Source organism: Heterocephalus glaber, unplaced genomic scaffold (assembly GCF_053883595.1).
Source record: "Heterocephalus glaber isolate CG9 unplaced genomic scaffold, H.glaber_assembly_v1.0 deba00001481, whole genome shotgun sequence".
Classification (NCBI taxonomy): Eukaryota; Metazoa; Chordata; class Mammalia; order Rodentia; family Bathyergidae; genus Heterocephalus; species Heterocephalus glaber.
In genome coordinates this window covers 34,995,857-35,017,120 of record NW_028258317.1, presented here as the reverse complement: position 1 = coordinate 35,017,120, position 21,264 = coordinate 34,995,857, and the positions used below count along the sequence as shown (strand labels likewise).

At 33.9% G+C, this 21,264-nt stretch overlaps 1 protein-coding gene across 13 annotated transcripts in view; it reads left to right on the top strand.

The window, feature by feature from the left end:
• The window catches only part of Cntln (centlein), a 553,090-nt gene that overhangs the window by 162,314 nt on the left and 369,512 nt on the right, over positions 1 to 21,264 (top strand). For 12 of the 13 annotated variants that reach the window (XR_015440059.1, XM_087183859.1, XM_087183868.1 and 9 more), the window contains 2 exons: positions 4,641 to 4,774; positions 19,123 to 19,285. Coding sequence is in view for 12 of the 13 variants with exons in the window: in XM_087183859.1 (XP_087039985.1) it covers positions 4,641 to 4,774; positions 19,123 to 19,285 (297 nt within the window). In the remaining variant the exon portion in view is untranslated. Of the gene's footprint in view, positions 1 to 2,627; positions 3,221 to 4,640; positions 4,775 to 19,122; positions 19,286 to 21,264 lie in introns of those variants that run through there. The other variant, XM_087183869.1, reaches the window with a different exon arrangement.

Here is a 21,264-nt window from a genome sequence, read left to right as displayed (position 1 = left end):
GAGCTAAATCCCTGGCCCTGTTCTCTTATTGATTGATTGATTGATTGATTGATACCCGGGATCAAACTGGGGACCTTGCGCTTGTGAGGCAGGCACAGGAACCACTGAGCTAAATCCCTGGCCCTGTTCTCTTATTTTTTATTTGATTTTCGTGAGTTTTATTATGATGTATTTTAATGTGGGTGTGTTTCTGTTGAACTTATTTGGAATTCATCATGGTTTTTGGATTTGTAGATTTATGTGTGTCATCAAATTTGTGAATTTTTTGGCCATCAGTTCATCAAATATTATTTCTGCCTTTTGCTTCATGATATTCCATCTGTCCCTAGGCTTAGTTCACTCAGTTTTTGTTCTTATCACTTTCTACTTCTGAGATTCAATAATTACAAGTAATATAATAATCTGCTAATTCTTTCTTTTGTCTGCTCTAATCTGCTGTTGACCCCATTAGTAAATTTTTCATATCATATACATTTTAGCTCCAGAATTTCTGTTTGATTTCTTTTAATAGTTTCTCTTTATTTATATTCTTTTGGTTTATACATACTGATTTCCTTTTATGTTTTAGGGGGGTGGGGTTTGAGAGGTAATGAAGATTGAATCCAGGGCCTTCATACTGAGCTACATTCTTAGCCTTTTATTATTATTATTATTATTTTTTTTATATTTTGAGACAATATCTCACTAAATTCCCCAGTCTGGGCTTGAACTTGTAATCCTCCTGCTGCAGCTTTCTGGTGTTGAGATTACAGGCATACGCTACTACATACTGCTCTGTTAGTCTTTTTCTGTGTTGTTCTTTGGCTCTCAGACCATCTCTGTTAGTTGTTTTAAAATTATTGCCTAGTAAGTCCAGTACTATATCTGGAATCTACCATGGATAGTCTGTTTCTTTTTATGAACTGTGCTTTCCTGTTTTGTTGTATGCCTGTGATTTGTTACTTAAATTATTATCAAACACATTTGATGTATAATGTGGTAAAACTGGTAATCAGATTTACCACTTCTTGAAAGGTTTTTAAATTGAAAGTGCATTTGTTTAGTTACTTTTCAAATTTATTTTTGCAAAAGCTATTCCTCATTATGTATTGTCACTGAAATGTCTTTTAGCTCATATTTAGAAAATGTTGTACACAAGTATTCCTTGAATGGCAGGAGGTAAAACAAACAAACAAAAACAACAAAAAAAGAAAAAAAACAAAGTAAATGTAAGTTGTAACCAAAAGATATAGTGTATGTTTAAATTTTGAAAATTATCATAGTAAAAGACACATTGCCATTAATCTCCTTTAAAATACTTCCCCTTGCTTTGAATACATCTACCCCGTTTTATCTTACCAATTTCTGAAGCAGTTCTAGAAAGTCCGCTTTCATGAATGTCTTTAGTTGCACTCTCATGGCTGCCTCTGTGTCCCAAGTTGACTCAAAATTTCTATCTTTCATGGTCATTGGACTTTGGAGAGGAGCCAGAAGTTGCATGGTGCCTGATCTGGTGAATAAGGTGGATAAGCACATGCCATAACATTTTTATATATTGGATGATGTTTAACACCAGAATTCACCTTATTTTTGATCATATTCTGTAAAGATAAGAAAAAAGACTTCCAGAGCAGCTTTAGAAAGTGGCAAGAATGATGGGATAACCACCTGCCTCGCAAGCGCAAGGTCCCAATTTTGATCCCTGGTACCAAAAAAAAAATGATGGGATAAATGTGTTTAATGCAAGGAGGAACAGATAATCTCAATAAAAAACTTTCTTTAGTACTATTTAGTATAGATTATTATTATTATTTTTTCCTTCAGTAATGGGGATAGAACTCAGGACCTTGTGCTTGTGAGGATGGGATGGCGCCACTGAGCCTTGGATGGCCAATTGGATGGCCAATTCCTTGGCCCTGGAATTTTCTATTTTCCCTAGTTTTGTATTCCTGTGTTACCCTGAAATGTGCCTTTATTTTTCTCCTATTTTTGACTTGGGTAAAAGATCATAGAAATTTCATAAAATGAGTTTGGAACATCATTTTTTCATTCTTTATAATATTTCCCACAAGACTATTCTTTCTAGGTTATTCTTTCATTGAAATTTTTTTTAGATTCTTCCTTTAAACCTGCAGGATTGGGTGCAATGTTTTGGTGAGTACGTTTTGAATGCATGATTGTTTATTGACATTTATTAAATATTTCATTATCTTTTTAAACATTTTCTTGTTCCCATTTCTTTTGAATTTTTTCATTTAAAATTGGTATGATAGTCACATGACTCAAACCTGACCACAATATACAGTGGAAAATGGTAAAAAGTTTTGCTTTAACGCAATATTGTTCTTAAGTCTTCATTCAGAGTAAAGCTGTTTTCTCTCCAAGTGCCTTGGGAGCTTGAGTCATGTAGTGCCACCCTCTGGATTTGGGGTTAGTTGACCTTCCAACAATAGAAACTCCAGCTGGAATTCTATCAGAGGTCTGGCTTTAAGACTGTCTGTATTCAGAAATGCATTTTTCTCCTTTATTTTCTTCCCTTCCTTACCTATTTAGAAGTAAAAGTGAAGTTCTATGGCTTTTTTTTTTCTATTCTAGTAATTTAGTTTTTTCCTTAAAATGTTTTCTAGGTGTTTAAGCTTTTTGGAAGACTTGTCCTGGTATTTTCCCAAAATTTAAAAGTGTCTGTTGGGTCTGTCTGAAGCAGACATTTGAATTTTTGTTCTCAAACCAGTCCTTTCTGTAATCTGCCATACAGTGGCAAATGGAACCTGTCTTCACCTGTGTTTTCAGGCCATCTCCCTGGGAGATCTTTGATTCCTGGCTTTGTCTTGCTACCAAAGAGACAACTTGCCAACAGGGCTTGTCATTTCTGTCTTCAGAATATATCTCAAAGCTTAATTTTCGCCTCTTTTATTATCTGTCAGGTTTGGCTGGATTGTTTGATTGGTTGGATTCAGTAGCCTTCTGTCTCTGTTTCTGCTTTGACACTAGCTATAATTTTTTGCTTCCACAGCCTGATTGTTCCATGTTTTGGGTTATATTTCATATTTCATTTGCAGTGGTCCTAATACTTCTGTTTTGCTATGATGGTGTTTATCTTTCCTTGCTCACTTTCTTTTTCTTTTTTTTTTTTTTTGGTACCGGGGATTGAACTCCTCTCCTTGTGCTTGTGAGGCAGATGGCGGAACCCCTGAACTAAATCCCTGGCCCCATGCTCACTTTCTTGACTCTCTTTTTGAAGGTCAGAGTTTCTAAGGGTTCATCTTGAGTGGGAGTGTTTTAATGTTCTTTATTTCCACCCCAATGTTTACTTGTCCTTTTTAGGCACTTTTAGAATTCCTGGCACTTTGGGGTACTCCAGTCTGAGACAAATCCTTTTCCATGCCCGGGGTTCCCTGTTCATCTCTGATATTTGATATACATCAGACTGAATCTTGAGATGGGCAGCTTTTACAGATCCTGCCTATGGTGGTGTAAAAAAATTTCTTTTGTGTCTCCAGGACACAGTCACAAAAGCCTTTCCCTCCCCCCCTCCTTCTTTCCTTCTCCCACAGTTCCCAGTTTCATTTTCTGAGTCTGAATTCTTTTTTTTTTTTTTCTTTTTGGTACCAGGGATCCAACTCGGGTCCTTGCGCTTGAGTAGCAGGCATTGAAACCACTGAGCTAAATTCCCGGCCCCTGCATCTGAATTCTTATCCTAAGTAGTTCAGCATCCGCCCAGCTTTAAAGAGAGCAGAGAACAGAGATGGAAAGGTTTTTGCTTAACTCTCATCACTTTGTGTCAGATCCATTGCTATAGTTATTTTAATATTTTGGAGGGAAAAAACTCTTCCTGTCTTTCTTCCTTCATTTCTGCTTTTTCTCCCTTACTTCTTTATTCTTTTCTTCATTTATCAGCTTACTTTATGTATCTGTCATTTCTTTTTTGGGAATAAATGGGAATTACTAGTTCTTAACCTACAACATAATGAGCATTTTTGGAATTAAAGAATGTATGGAGTTATGGGGGCAAACACTATTTAGATATAATTTTTATTTAATTTTCCATAAAGTAAAAATTTATATATTTTAAAAAACAAAAATGTGACATCAAAATTTAAGATTGATTCAACATGAAATAAGACTTAGAGAATGGTCAGAAGGAAAAGGGCATATTTGAAGAACTTTAGGTAAAATTTCACCACAATCAAGAGAGCAGAGCATGGTTTGACTCTCAAACTTCGGAAAATTTTTTGATATGTTTACAATACTGTTCTTTCTTTTTTGAGTGTATTTGTGTATATACATTTAAAAAAGGAAAACAATGAAATGGGATAACTATCGCATTTTTCTACTATTTATGTAACAACTCATCTTTCATTTAGTGAACCAAAATTTTATAATAATATCTCTATTATAATTTTAGTAACTAAATTTCTATGCAAATTTTCATGTTTTGTCACTTCAGATTCTTAGTTTTGACACTAGGAAGCTATGATGCATTTTTTGTTTCTGAAAAAACCTATGACTGATACAAAAGTTATACTTTGTGCTATTTTTTAATTAAATGAAAAAAATTAAAACATTGTTCTTTTTTGTCATTTTGTAGAATAGTAATATATAACATTTTATGTATTTCATGAGTGTTATGTTTATTTGTAATATAAATGCTCTAATTTTAGGTCTTTGAAGATAATTTAATTGAAGCAAAGAAAGAAATTGAAGTATCACAGAGTAAATATGATGCTGTATCATTACAATTGAATAATAAACAGACTGAACTTCTCCAGAAGGATGTGGATATTTCTTTGGTCAGGCAAGTATATGCAGTTTGTAAGTCAACATTATACAAATGTCATTAGTTATTCAGTATGATGGCATTTGTGTTTATTATTAACACTCCCTAATGACAAAATGTACCTTTGTTGTGTAAATATGGAATTGTATGTACTGAACAGGGAACTGTTTTCCAGAATGCACAGGGTATTCACAATATTGAGAGCCCACAGTTGAGGAGTTACCTTGTTTCAGTTTTAACAAGGTGTCTTAATCACTTTCTTTGTTGCTGTAACAAAACATGGAACACCTGTACCTTAAAGGAAGAGAGGTTTATTTTGGCTGAATGTTACCATCTGTGATCACTGGCTCCAAGGCAGAAGCAGCATCCAGAGGGTCACAGTAGATGAAAGCTGCCTATGTCTTGGTGGCCAGGAGGCAGAGGAAGAAGGTAGAAGCTGGGCCAGGAGAGATCCCTTTCCCAGTCACCATCCCAGTGACCCCCTTCTTCCACCCAGACCCTGCTCCTCACAGCAAGTCAGCTGTGGTGCCCTTGCGATCCAGTTACTTTCCACACACTTGAGGCTGTAGGGCCATTTGACACCTAAACCATCACACCAAGAGAGTACTTTCATTAATTATTCCTTTTCACATTCCTAGCTATGTGTTAATAACATTCACATTGTAATCGTAATTATAATTAAGACTGGATTTTGAATTTTTATTTTATTATGTTCTTTCTATATAGTTTTAGCTCATGAAATAATTGTTTCTGTATCAACCTTTTAAATTATACTGATCATAAAGTGGGATTACTTGATATACTTGTGTGTTAAAATATGTTAAGACTACCTTCTTACTTCATGATTATCTTGATTTGAAAATAGTGTTAGAGAGTATAAATTAGTACAGAATTTTTCTTGGTTAAGAGCCGAGGATATAGCTCAGTGGCACCGTGCCTGCCTGGCAAGCACAAGGTCCTGAGTTCAACCTCCAGTACTGAAAATAAATAAATAAATAAAAACTTTCTTGTCCTCTGAGAGAGAAGTATATATTTTGTGATAATAGATTGGTTGGTTTATCAATTCATGTTGTAATTTTCTTATTTAAAAATTTTTATTTTTCTAAGGATTGAACCCTTGGCCTGACATGTTAAACAAGTGCTGTTTCACTGTGCTACACCCACAACTCCCTAATGTTTTAAAGCTCATAATTTAACAAAGCCAGAAAAGTACTCTTAGAATCTTAGACTTCAAAGAAATTTTAGAATTACTTATTTCTATCCTTTTCTTAATAAGATATTACAGCTTTTAGATTTTGATACTTTTAGTTTGGAAGTTTCTCATACTTTTCAAGACTGCTGTTTTTATTTTATATTAAGTTTTTGAACACTTTGTATGTTAAGTTGAAATTTCCCTTTTTTATAATAGCTATCCATTTACCTCAGTTTTTTTATCTGGGGAATCTTAGTGACAATCTGTCCCTGTTCTATAACAAAGCACTTGTAGTAGTAGATGGTAGTTTCAATGACTTTTTTATTAACTGATTACCCTTATTTTTCATAGAAATTTTTCATATACATCTTTCACAGATGTTATAGTGTTTTGGGTTACATTTCTGAACATATTCCATATTGTTAATATGTATGTTCTCAATATTTTTCTTAAAACATAGCATCTAGATCTGCTCAGAATATTCCAATAGCATCTTTTCTATTTTAGAGTATGATGGTAAAAGGCTATTGGATGAAATATGATTTCCATTCTAGGACATATTGTAGTGTGAAATACATTTTGACCCAAATACTTTGACTTAAATAAGAACTATAGCTACAATAAGTAAGGCAATATAATATCCATAGATGCATATTTTCTTATGCACAGTAAGAGGACAATAGCTAAAGGACCACGTATAATTGTGAGTTTGATTATATGGACTCACAGAGGTAGAAGATAGTAGCACAAAGTTGCTAATTTGGAACAGAGGAGTCTGACTTGAACTCTCATTGTAGGATAGTAGTTGAGATGTCTGCAGTGTTTCTTCTGAGTTTTCTCTGTGAGAATTACCTGTTAGATGAACTACATATTTCATTTTCTTTATCATTTTTACTTCATTAGAGGGGGTAGTTATGATACACAAGCATTTCTTTATTGAATATGTATGTTGTACTCAAGACACACAGAGCTGTAATTATGGAAGAATTGGTCTAGGCATATCCTTATTTGGATACACTTTTCCTTCTTGATAAATGATGAAGATGACTTAACTTTGCTTCTGTATATATTTATTTCTGTTAAGTTCATCATCATTTATATTTTATTAAATATTTAATCAATGTCACTTTCCTGTCCCTGGGACACAATACCTGAAACCCACAATTTAAAGGGTGAGAGGTTTATTTTGGCTCATGGTTTTTAGTATTTACTTATGGTGGTTTGGTCCAAGAAAGAACATCATGGTGGAGGGACATAGTGGGAGAATGCTGCTCACCCAAGACAGCCTGGAAACAGAGGGAGGGAGGGAGGGAGGAAGAGAGAGAGTGAGGCAGATAGACACACAGAGAGACAGAGAGAGACAGAGAGAGAGAGAGAGAAGAGAGAAGAAAAAAGACAGACAGAGAGAAAGGGCTAGGGGCTGGGATAGGAATATACTCATCCAGGCCACATCCCCAGTCACTCACCTCCAACTAAGTCCCATATTCTAACAGCACGTTCAGCTCTTGAACTCAGCCATGGATAAATCTGCTGATGAGTGTAGCACCCCCGTGATCCACTTTCCCAACACATGAGACTTATAGGGAATATTTTAGATCTAAACCGTACCACCATGTTACTCATTGTGCTATGTGATGTTTTTGTGAATACCTCAAATGACTTTTCCCCAGTTAGAATATAAATAAATAAGTATATGTGCCTATAATACGTGCTTCTAATATGTACAAGCCTATGAATGAATAAGTTGGATAAAACTGATAACTGCTTAAGTTGTCTAAATAAAACTTTTGCGTATATAGGTAATGATTTTATAATTGAGGTGAATTTTTTTGTTAGAAATTAGTTATGAACCTGTGACAAGTTGAAAGTCAACTGAGTGCAGTCATAATTTTGGTTAGGAAAATTCTAAATTCAGAATCCTGAAGTTGGATTAATACATCTTGATTGTTGGTGTTCCTAGACACTTAGCAGAAGCAAATTATCTTGGAGAATGGTAAAACAATTCTGGACATAAACTATACCCATAGTTTTGCAAAATATAGTACAATAATGTATAGCATATTGTTATAAATAATGAGTATGCATTAAGGAACAGATAACAAAAGATACAGGAACTGGAAATTAAGGAAAAAGACCTGTTTATTTTCCTAAAATATGATAAAGTTACATAGAAAACTGAAAATAACTTGTAGATACATTGTTTAAGTTAATAAATGAGTTTTGCATGCTTGTTGGTACAAGGTATATAAAATTCAATTATCTTTTTATATCAGCACAAAATTAGGAAATGAATTTAATGATTTAAAATATCACTAAAGATGTGAACAGTATAATGTAAGATGGCTGAAATAAGAATTATAAATATAATGTAAGATGTATATATTACTTCTATATAGAGTGCTTTACAGCATTATTGAGAAAAATGAAAGGTCTAATATACAAAATTCATGGTTTGGAAGATTCAATATGAAAAAGATGTCAGTTTTCTCAAAATAGATATTAGATTCTGAATACTGCATGTCATGGATTATCAGCAACAGAAAACCATTACCACTCTTAGACCAGCACGGGCAGTGAGCTATTATCAGATCTCATGGAAAAGTCAACCCTAGGAGAGAGGCTGCCTGGTAGGAGTTAGTACTGTCTTAGAGGAAGACAGGCACTGCCAAACTGCATCAGCAGAGGAAGCCAGGGAAATTAATTATCTACTTTCTTTCTCCACTTACCCTCTAATCCTCAGCCAGCAATACTAACTGATCAAATTCAGAGTTAGAGAGCAAGGGGCCAATATAACACTGTCTGAAGTGGGCCTCTTAGGCTAAGTAGGGTAGAGATGATAAAGATGGCCATTCTGTTGCTGCTCTTTTTTAGTGTGTTTCTGACCATTACTATTTATTGATTTTTCTGTACTGAAGATAGAGTAAGCTAGCTGATTTTTTAATAAGTATTTCAGTAGAGTAGTAATTATGAGTAAACCTAAGGAGAATTGACATCTTCATGATACTCAGTTTTGTGCCAGAGTATGGAATGCCCTTCAGTTTGTTTCAGTCTACCTTCCTGTCATTATGAAGCATTTTACATTCTTACGTGCGTTTTGAATATTTCTTACTAAATTTATTCCCGATTCATGTTGTTTGTTGCTATTTTAAATTGAATCTTTCTTTCCCTTGTAATTTCCAAATGATTTTCCTTTTATTGCTTATTTTTTATTGTACATTTTGGTGTACATTTTTTGGTAATGCATTCACAGTTGTTTTTATTATAGATTACACTTCTAACTTTTTTTCTGTGTAAATTTGTTTCCTTGAGTTCTAATTCCTCTGTAATTAACATTACTATACTTGCTTTATTTGTATTTATATAACCAATAAAATAAAGACAATTATTTTGGTGTAAAAGACAAACGTGAATTAAAAAATACATGTAGTACAAAAAATGCAAAGAAGATAGAGGAAATATTTATACTAAAAATGCAACCCTAGAGTAATGACAACCATTAAAATTATGTCAGCATCTTTTTAGATTGTTCTAGACTTTATGAGTCTGTTTTTATAGGTTGAATATTGGATAGACAGATATTTTAGGTAAAAAGGAACTATATTGTACATGTTCTTTTGGTAACTAGCAACTTCATTTTTTTTTTTTCCATTAAGTTTATTGGTACATTTTAGGTATAAAATACAGCTACATTCATCATTGGGATCTTGTACCTTTACATGATGTATCTTTGTTCTTATTTTTTTCCCCATTTCCCTGCCCTCCTTTCACTCCCTCCACCCTTCCCTATTTACAAAGACTTTGTTTTCCTTTTTTTCCTTTTCTCATATTTTTTTCTTCCCTCCTTTCCTTTCCCCTACCCCTCTCACTTCCCCTACTCCTTTAGACCTTTTCTTCCCATTACACAGTATCAATTATACATTTTTAAAAATTACAATATCAAGATTTAGAGGACATTACCACAGATTTTACAGAATTTAAAAGGATATAGAAAGCATATTACAAAAGTCTTTTTTGAAATAAATTTGACAACTTCTATGGAGTACCGGAAGACAAATTAATGAAACTGACTCTGGAAGAAATGTAAAATTTGGATACCACCTATTAAAGAAAGTATATTCCTAGCTTGAAAACCTACCTATGTGAGAACAGCAGGCTCATATACATTTTAACTGATAAATTATATCAAACATTTAAAGCAGAAAAAAGGAACACGTCTCCCCTCATTCTAGGAAATCAGCATTGTGCAAATTCTAAAACTGGATAAAGATAATAGAAGAGAAAAGTATGAACATAAATAAAAATTCATTTAACAAAACAGACTATTAGAAGTCAGAACTGGCAGTATGCAGTAAGTGGTTTTATTATAAGGTTGGCAGTGTTGGTTCAGCATTGGAAGATCCACCCCTATAAGTTATCATTTTAACAAAGGAAAGGAAAAAGCCATATGATCCTATCGGTAGTTGCAGGGAAAGTATTGGACTAAATTCCACAGCTGTTCATGGTAAAAGCTATCAGGAGACTAGAAGTAGAACAGAACCTTCTCAACAGATTAAAGACATGTACTCCATACTTCCAGCAAAAATGCCTTATATGAATGGAAAAGATACAATGCTTTCTCCCTAAGGTGGGCAACAAGGGCACATATGCCTCCTCTTCATCTGTCCATTAAACTTTGAAACCTAGGCCCAAACCAAAATAGTCTGGCAATAAAATGACACAATGAGGATAGGATTGGCAAGGTAGAAGTAAAATGTTTATATATAGATGAAATGATCATCTACAGGGAAAATACTAAGAAATCTCTAGGAGCCCCTAGAACTTGTATTTGAATTTAACAGGATTAGAAAACACAAGGTATATATAAAAATTCAAATTTATGTAAACTTGCTATAAATGAAGAATTGGATATTGAAATTTAAATTTCTGTAGGAGTAGAAGGGACCTGGAAAAGTACAAAGGAAAAAAAAAATAGTCTTGGAAGACATTTATTACCTAATTTTAAGACTTCTTCTAAAGCTACAGTAATCAAGGCAATGTTGGCATAAGGAAAGACATATAGAACATTGGAATAAAACAGAGAATCTAGAAATAGAACCAAACTATTTGAAATAGTGGAATATGGTCACTGATTTTTGAAAGATTATTTAACATTAACATTTTATGGAACATAAACTCAACTCAAGAGCAGAGGAAAAGATAATGTTTTCAACAAATGGTACTAGAACACCTGGTATCCGTGTGTAAAAGATTAACCTCAACCCTTTATTTCCATACACAAAAATAACTTGAAAAGATCAATGAACCTAAACATGAAAGACTAAAACTATAAAACTTTAAGAAGAAATTATAAGGGAAAGTGTTCACAAATTTAGTGAAGGCAGGAATTAACTAGGATACAAAAAATATGATGTATAAAAGAAAAAAAATTGATAAATGAGATTCCATCAAAAGTTAGAACTTTAAAAGACATCGTTAAGAAAATGAAAAGTAGTCCTTAACCAGAACATATTTATAATACATACAACCTATGACCAGCATATATAAAGAACTCTTACAGCTCATTAATAGACAACCCAATTAAAAAGTAGACAAAAGAAGATGATAAATAGCCATTGCAGCACAAAGAAAGGTGTGCAACACTAGAATCAGAAAAATACTAATCAGTACAGTAACAAGATCGTATTATATACACATTAGGGAAATTAAGTTAAAGGTTTTGAAAGAACAAATGTCAGCTTAGGTGTGAACCAGTTAGAACTTTCTAATACTGCTAATGTGAATGTAAAATGATAAAACCATTTTGGAAAACAATATAGAAATTTCTTGTATTACTGTTAAGAAGCAACAGTTCTGTTCTTAAATTTTTACTTAAGAGAAATGAAAACAGATGCTCACAATAGATTTGTACATACAGGTTGACTGTCCCTTATCTGAAATTCTTGGGACCCAGAAGTGTTTCAGATTTTGAAATCCACTTGATCTGCAAAGAGGATAGCTATTCCTGTTTTTTTGGGGGGGGTTCCTGCTGCATGGAGTGTTGTTTTCCGACCTTTCGCTTTTAGTCTCTGAGTTTCTTTTTAAATTAAGTATGTTTCTTATAGGCAGCATATTGTTGGATCTTGCTTCTTGACCCATTCTGCTAGTCTATTTCTTTTGATTAGTGAATTGAGACCATTAACATTGATGGTTATAACTGATACATATTGACTTATCATTGTCATAACTTTGGTTAGATTTTCCCCCTTTGTATTTAATTTCTTGTCGTGCCCAGTGGATTCATTCTGCTGGGCTTCCTGGGGTTGTGATCCTAGGATATTGTCTAAAATTGTTTGGAGTGCTGGTTTGGTATTCATGAAGTTCCTAATATCCTTTTTGTCATGAAAGTGTCTTATTTCTCCATCAATTTTGAAAAATAGTTTTGCAGGGTACATCAATCTGAGTTGGAGGCTGTTTTCCTTTAGTGCTTAAAATACGTTACTCCAAGCTCTTCTTGCCTCGAGGGTTTGCGTTGAGAAGTCTGCTGTGATTCTGATGGGCTTTCCTTTGTATGTGATTTATTTCTTTTCTCTCACTGCTTGTAGAATTTTGTTCTTCTGTTAGTTTCTGGAATCTTAACTATTATATGCCTATGTGTAGAATTTTTTGATCAAGGCTAGTTGGAGTCCTATATGCCTCCCTTATCTGTATGTTAAGTTCTTTTCCCCTGCTTGGGAAGTTTTCTGCCATTACTTCTGTGAAGAGTTTTTTTATGTCATCTGCACTCTCTTGTGTTTCTTCATTGACTCCAATCAGTCTTATGTTATTCTTCTTTGCATTATCTAGCAGTGGCTGGACTGATTTCTCATCATCCCTTACTATTTTGAAGCAATTTTTCTTTTCCTGGTCACTAATTGCAATCTTATTTTCTGTGTCTGGAATTCTGTCCTCACATGGGCTCATTCTGCTGCGTAAACTCTCAATGGAGTTTTTAATCTCCTGGAAATCTGTTTTCATCTGTTTTATGGATTCCATTTGTTTCCTGTGTTGGGATTCCATCATATTCCTCCACTCCTCTATCTTTTTATCTGTGTCCACTCTGGATTTATTAATCATCTCTTGTACTATGGGCACAATCTCTTCTGTTATGTGAGAAATTATTTCTGATTTCATTTTTCCCAGATCCTCTTTTGTTGCCAGTTGAGAGAGTCCAGGTGATTGAGTATCAGATTGTTCCATCTCATTTCTCTTTGGGGTTGCCTTAGGTGATCTGGAAGTGTGGTTTTGAGGCCTGTTTCTTTCTTTTTTTTTTTTTTACACGATGGAGTGCTACTCAGCCATAAAGAATGATAAACTAGAGACATTTACAGCTAAATGGATGCAGCTTGAGGCCATACTCTTAAGTGAAATAAATAGGGCACACATGTGTAAATACTGAATAGTTTCTCTGGTGTGAGAAACTGAAAGTGTAAATGAGGACCAAAATGTGTAATAGATATGTGAAATAGGAAGAAAAAGTTCAAAGGGGATGAGGAACTAGGGAGGGGGAATGGGGGAAGGGAAAGAAAAAAATGAAAAAAAAATTGAAACAAAGTTTTTGTAAATAATGAGAAGTGGAGAGGTAGAAGGGAGGCCATGGGAATGGAAAAAAATAAGAACCAAGATATATCATGTACAGGTACAAAATCCCAATGATGAATGTGATCATAATGTTTACCTAAAATGTACCTTTGAAACTTTTCTTCCTATTTCACATTATCTGTTATACCTTTTACTCCTTATTTACACTTTCAGTTTCTCACACTAGAGAAACTATTTGATATTGACACATATGTGTCCTGTTTATCACTATTAATCACTCTTAAGTGATTAAGAGTATGGCCTCAGTGTGCATCCATTTAGCTATAAATGTCTCTAATTTCTCATTCTTTATGGCTGAGTAGTACTCCATTTTATAAAAAAACCCCTACATTTTCTTTATCCAGTCTCCAGTTGATGGGACTGGATTTGACCCCAGTCAAGTGAGACTTCCAGTCCTAGTTCTTTGAGGTATCTCCATACTGATTTCCACAGTGGTTGCACCAGTCTACACTTCCACCAGCAGTGGAGCAGTGTTCCTCTTTCTCCACAGCCCTGCCAGCATTTATTATTGGTTGATTTCTTGATAGCAGCCATTCTTTCTGGAATGAGGTGGAATCTCAGTGTTGTGTTCATTTGCATCTCTCGAATGACCAGTGATGTTGAACATTTTTTGTGTGTTTATTTGCTATTTCTACTTCTTTGTCTGAGAAATGTCTGTTCATTTCAGATGCCCATTTTTGGATTGGGCCTTTAAATTTGGGAGGTCTGATTTTTTTAAGTTCTTTATATATTCTAGATAGTAGTCCTTTGTCTGAGGGACAGCTGGTGAAAATTTTTTCCCACATTGTGGGTTGTCTCTTCACACTGTTGGTGGTTTCTCTTGCTGTGCAGAAGGTTTTAATAAGAAGAGATCCCACTTATTGATTGTTTTTGCTAGTTCACAGCCAACTTAGGTTTTGTTCATAAAATCTTTTCCTACACCAGTGTCTTCAAGAGTTCTACCTTACCTCTGTTCCAGCCACTTTCATGTTTCTGTTTTAGTATTTAGATCTTTAATCCATTTCAATTTTATTTTAGTGCACGGTGAGAGATATAGGTGTAGTTTTAATCTTTGACAAGTTGAAACCCAATTATTCCAGCACCATTTATTAAAGAGAATATCTTTCCTCCAGTGAGGGTGTTTGACTCCTTTGTCAAAGATGATGTGGCTGAGTGTGTCTGGAATTGTTTCTGCATCTTCTAATCTGTTCCACTGGTCCTCAGGTCCGTTTCTTTGCCAGTACCATGCTGTTTTTATCACAGTGGCTTTGTCGTATAGTTTCAAGTTGGGGATTGTGATACCTCCTGCCATGTCTCTGTTGCTTAGAATTTCCTTTGCTATTCTAGGCCTCTTCTTGTTCCAAATGAATTTTTGGATTGTTTTCTCAAGGTCCATGAAATATGGTGCTTGAATTTCAGTTGGGATTGCATTGAATGTATATAGCATAAACTTTTTACTCTTTTTTTTCCCCAGTCTTGTTTTATTTATGTATGTATGTATGTATGTATGTATGTATTTATTTGCTTAAATTCTTTTATTGGTAAATTTTAAGTATACAGTATGTTTACATTTATCTTTGGGTACTTGTACCTGTACATGATTTATCTTGGTTCTTATTTTTTCCCCATTCCCTGTGCTCCCTTCACCCCCTCCACCCTTCAGTATTTACAAAGACTTTGTTTCCTATTTTCCTTTTCTTATAATTTTTCCTTTCCCTTCTTCCCTTTAAACTTTTTACTCTTAATGTATCCTTCATATACTCTTTGGTTTGGTTCAGCCTATGGACCTGTCTTTACCTAGTGTTAGTGTATGCTCTCTCCCCCATTGGCATCAAATTTAGCCATAGCACTTATTTTAACCAGAACAAAAGTCAGAGACATGTGCTGTGTCTTTGCAACCATTTTAAAGGAGTAATTGGTTAGTTTGCCTTTCCTTTTCACCCTCTGCTATGGAAATAGCATATTCCCTACCTAGTCTGGTGCTCCAGGATTTTTTTGTTATTGGTAGTATGTTTGCAGTACATGTTTGCATTTCTTTTCTGGAGTTGGTACATGTACATAACACATCTGAATTCCTTTTGTCTTCCCCTTTCCCTCCTCTCCCTCATGCCTCTGAATCTCTTGATCTCCTTCTCATTTGAGAAAGGTCTACCTCCCCGATTCCTGTTATCTATGTTTTATTTCATTCTTTATTTATAATTTTTGTTTCTCATAAAAGGGAAATCATGTGATAGTTAATCTTGTGGGTCTGATTTATTTCACTTAAAATTGTGGTCTCAAGGCTGGTGCTTCAGTTTGAGTTTTAAAATGGGAGAAAGCCATACATAACGTGGACAAGCAAGGAAATTTTTTTGTAATCCATCAGGACGTTTTTTAAATTGTTCCAAACAGTCCTCATTTATCTGTGGCTCACTCAATCCACTGGCATCATGGTAACCAAAAGATCATTGGATTTATCTTGCAGCAATACAGTATTTTTTAAAGAACACAACTTGTATGTTGAGGTGGGAAGAAGCAGTATTGATTCTCAGTAACTTCTCTTTCACCTCTTCTCAGATTTTTCCATTTGAACTATATGTAGGGAAACTTCTCAAGTTTGATTTAATAGAACAAATTTATTTGTTTAGTTTTTTTTTTTTTTTTTTGACAGGATTTCACTATGCTGTTTAGGCTGACCTTAAACTCACTATGTAGTCCCGACTGGCTTTGAACTCATGGTGATCCACCTGTCTCATCCTCTGAGTGCTAGGATTACACATGTGCACCACCACGCCTGGTTTAAAACTGTTCTTTATGTTATCCTTCTTATTTAATTCATTCAATAGTTGTTTTCAGATATCTGAGAAAACAGAGCCTATGTGAAGGACTTTAAGTACTTATTAGGAGTGTGATTTCCTCTGAAAATTGAATAAGGGAGCAAGAAAGGAAAGAAGGATAAAAAGTAATTCAAAGTAAGGCATTATCATGGGTCTCTGCTTCATGAAGGGTTATGAAGACATAGTAGGCATACTGAATTAGCCTCCCAGGTCGATTCTGCATAGAAAAATCATGCTGGTGGCAGTCATTCGGATGGAAGAAGATATGTAATTTATCTGGCTTTTTTCTACTCTGTGTTTTGGCTTCCACTAGTCAAAGTTCATTGTTTATACCGAGCTGTGTGTTGTAGCATTTAATTCCAGGTTGGAACTAGACAAGGAAACAACTATTGTAGGCATGCAGCTAGTTGGCTTCAAGTGATACATGAGATGTATAAATTTGCTAGGTTGAAGTAACAGTTCATAGGCTAAAGCAGAGGAAGGGACTGAGAGTTTATGAACCAGGTGAGGCTGTGTATGAAAAGATGCTTGAAATATATCCAGTACAATAAGAAATTTTTAATAGGGGACAGGAACTGTCTTAGGTCCCCTATTTATAGCACTGAAGAAAAACTCCTTGACTTCACAGAGGGCAGATCTGGGCTTTCTATTGATTTTTCAGAGGGGTGTGATAGCTTCTTTTTCATACTTCTTGTAAGGCTTTTTTTTTTCAGTAGTTCCTACTCTGTGATATACTTCTCTGATTAAGCATAGTGAATATTTCCTTATTTGTTTTTAAATGAGGAGAGATCTAGACAAATTCAGTGTTTACTGGTGATCCAGATATGTGAGTTTTGTAAGACTTATTTGTTGCCTACTTTGATGCTAATCCAAATTCCATTTGTTATACTTGTTGTATTTATGGACACACCATTTCATCTATGTTTCACAGGGCAGTTTATGGAGAAAAATAAATATATGTAATAAAATAATGTAAGATTATGCTTTCATTCTACTTACTGAAAGTATGCCATGAAAATAGCATGAGATGGGAGATAAAAATATGCTCTTCCTTCAGTTGATTTTTAGTCCTCAAATACCTCATAATAGTATCAGCATCTTTCTACTCATGAATGTATTTCTATGACTAGAGATACATATGTTTTTGTAGTATGTGATCTTTAATATATTTGGCCCTCTTATTAAGAAATAACAAATATCTTTCAATATTGGAAGATAGATAAATTTATTGTTTTACATTGTATTTAAAGATAGTTTTAGCTTCATCATGTTCCCTTTCTAAATGCAATGTTTACTAAGGTCTCCTGCCTGACATACAGTGGTACCTTGGTTTATGAACTTAATTTTTTCCATGATTCTGGTGGCAGAATTTGTTCCACTATTATTCTTGCAACTGCATCAAATTTTGCCACCAGACTCGTGGAAAGAATTAAGTTTGTGAACCAAGGTACCACTGTATGTCTTGACTGTTCTCTGGTAGACATGCTGTTGCCTATATCCTTTGATAAGTTTTTCAGTTTTATGTGTGGAAAATGGCAATACTCAGCATACATTATCATGGCTCTCTTTTCCAATTGTAACACATTTCCTGGAGGCATTTTGCCATTATAAGTTCTTTTGTTTTCCCTCGCCTATATTAATACTGTTATTTTCTACAAGTTTCTGTTTTAGAATTGTTACAGAAAGATGATTTATGCACATGTATAGGTGTGAGGGTTATGGTTATAGTTGGAGAATATTGATGTCCTAAACCTTTAAAAAGCAGAGATTGTTTCTCTCGTATTAATTTTCAGCATTTTTGAGAACTTTACAAATATTTCTTTAGTTCCTTTTCCCTTTAAAATTGATTTTATGTAAATGTATCACCAATTTGAAACTATAGGTAAATAAAAATACTATAAAGTATATTTAAACAAAATACATCTTTTTAAGTATTTTTATCCTCAAACTGAGCACATAAAATACTTTTCAGTTTTGTATGATATGTACACAGGGTTAATTTATACAGGAATCTGAAAACCGCTATCTTATAGATGTGGTTCTCTTTGATCCTTAGTGCCACTGTTACTGTCAGGAGTACGTTTGTCCTCTTGCTTACCAGGTTTACCGTGGGTTACCTGCAAATACTAGTTTTCCCTTGTGTTGCTCTCCTTTGCTCTGTTTTGCCTTAACATCTTCACTTTGGATTAGAGGATTCAGAAAAACCCCAGCCTAGGCATCTGAGGTTACAAATTAGAATTAGCACTGATGCTTTAAAGGGCCTTTGGTTTGAAAACTTAATCTGCCTTTTGGGATTCTTTTTAATATATTTAAAGTTTTATATAATATAAAGTGAAGGACTGACCTACAAAACTGTCTGATAACTGTAGTTGGCATCAGTACTTACCAATTCTTGGAACTGACGTGTTAACTAAATTTCAGTAGGAAGGTTGTACCGTGACTATATATATATCTATATATATCTATATATCTATATCTATATCTATATCTCCAGGGTTTTTATTACTATTAAGTTATAAAAGAAAATTGATAAGTATTTGCCTTTGAAAGTCATAGTTCTGTCAATACTTTCTAGGTATATGTGATAAATATTAAATATTTTATATATTATTTATATTATTTCTCCGATTAATAAGTTTTCCTACAGTAAAATATAATGGATGAAAAATAGGAAGCCAATCTATAGCCTTAGATGAACACAATTATTTAACTGAGATGATCTTTATTCATACGAGTCTCTGTTTATTGCTTGCTTTGCACAGGAAAGAATTGCAGGAGCTGCAGAATCTTTACAAACAGAACAGCACTCACATAGCGCAGCAAGCAGAGCTGATCCGGCAGCTTCAGGTTCTCAATATGGACACACAGAAAGTTCTGAAAAATCAGGAAGATGTTCACACAGCTGAAAGTGTATCATATCAAAAAGTATGCATTTATTTTGTCATAGAATTATAGGTTTACATGTAAAAACTTAGGAAAATATGTAAAAATCAAATTTGTAGAATTTTAGCATTTCTTTAATTTCTTCCAAGTTAACAATGAAGTATTCTTCAATTTGGTAATATCTAATTTTTGTGAGTTTTCTTTATAATTATCTGAACTGAGTCATTTAAAATGTAGATATAAATCTATCTCATAGCTTAATCTTCTTAGAAACTGAAACTTTTATATGTGCTAAAAAGCATTCTTGGAGTATAACCCTAGAGCTAGAAAGGATTTGAGGAGTAGAACTAACTACTCAGCCTTTAATATGATAAAATATTTGATCAAGTATGATTCTAATTTAAGACCTCAAGCAAACTTTCATTATAAAAATTATACATTATTTTATTGACAAATCTCAACAAACACAAAAGGGGAATTCTAATGAGGTATTTAGGATCAATATTTTACAAGGATTTTTCTCTTTTTATTTTGGATGTTTCTTTTCAGTAGTCCTTTTACTTTAAGAGCCCCTCCAGAAGGCTTATCCAGCTGTTTAGTTATGCTAACTGAATCAGCAGAAATAATTATAGCTTGTGATTTAAAAAAATACCTTTATTAAGTTCTATATATATTTTGTGTACTATTCTAAGTCATTTACATAAATGAATTTTTTTATAAATAGACTATCCATATGAGAGCCACCTGATTCCCATTTAATAGTTAAGGCTGGTGTGTCTTAAAGAAGTTAACTAGTACAATAAATTTTGAATTTTTTCTTTTAATCCTCTCCTAAAACTGCATCATGTAAGTCTACATCTACAATTAAAACAAAACAAATAACTTTATTAAGTAAATTTTAAGCACATGTTTTTAGATAATGCTTTGGAACAGTGGTTTTCAATCTGTCTTCTGCATTCCCTTCATGTTCCCCAAAGGATACCAGTGATACCCAGCAGCAGGAGGGTACTCTATCCTCTCCACTTCAGAGTAGCTCCACTTTTTGTTTTGAGTTTCACATTAGCATGCTAAACCAGGCTCCACTGATAAAATGCTTCAAAAATTTGCACTTCATTAGTAATTTTAATTGTCCCCCCCATTTGTTGCTGTTGATGACTATCTCTTGAAATACTTTTTTTTTCCTTTCCTGGCTTCTAGTACACTGCAGTTGTATGATTTCTGTCAGTTTCGAGCTGTTCCTTGTTTCTTTGCAGTTCTTCCTAGTCCTTGTGCCTTATTAGTGTTAATATGTCCCATTCTCAGTCTTAGGATCTCTTCTCTTTTCTGTTTAGAGTCACAACCTAGGTGAGCCCATTCTGGACAACTTAGCGACGTAAGGAGATCCTGTCTTAAAATAAAAAATTTTAAAATGTGTGCGGATGTAGGTCAGTGTGGACACTATAGGTTTAGTCGTACCACAGAAAATAGGAGTGGGGTTCTCCTTGATAAAGTAATAATGGTGATGTAGCTTAGTTTTGAACATATTGAGTGTGAGATGCCTACTGTACATTCAGGTAATATTGGTGATATTTATTCCAAAAATATAAGACATCAGTGAGACAGTATAAGTGATAGGAATTATTGTGCTTATGAATAGTATTGAGGCTGAAGAAAAGCAAAGAAAACAAACTGACATCTGGTACTTGACTTTTCCTATGTTTAATCTGTTTTTTTTTTTTAAATCCTCTTTTCCTCAAGATTGAATTCCATTTTCCTTTTATGTATTCTTCAGACATACTTTTGCAGGGAGGAGAGGAAATAATTCATTGATATTTCAATTGACTGTCATTCTGAAATTGTAATTTATATTGTACTAAATTAATTTTGAAGTTGGTTTAGATCCTTACAGGTGGTCGTAAGGTTTTCATTAGTATCTTCAGCTTTTGAAAGTGGGTTTTTTTGACTATTTATTTATAAGTTTGCCTGCAATTAGTCAACATTACAATTGTTTTCTTTGGTAGTCTATGTATAAATAGATACTC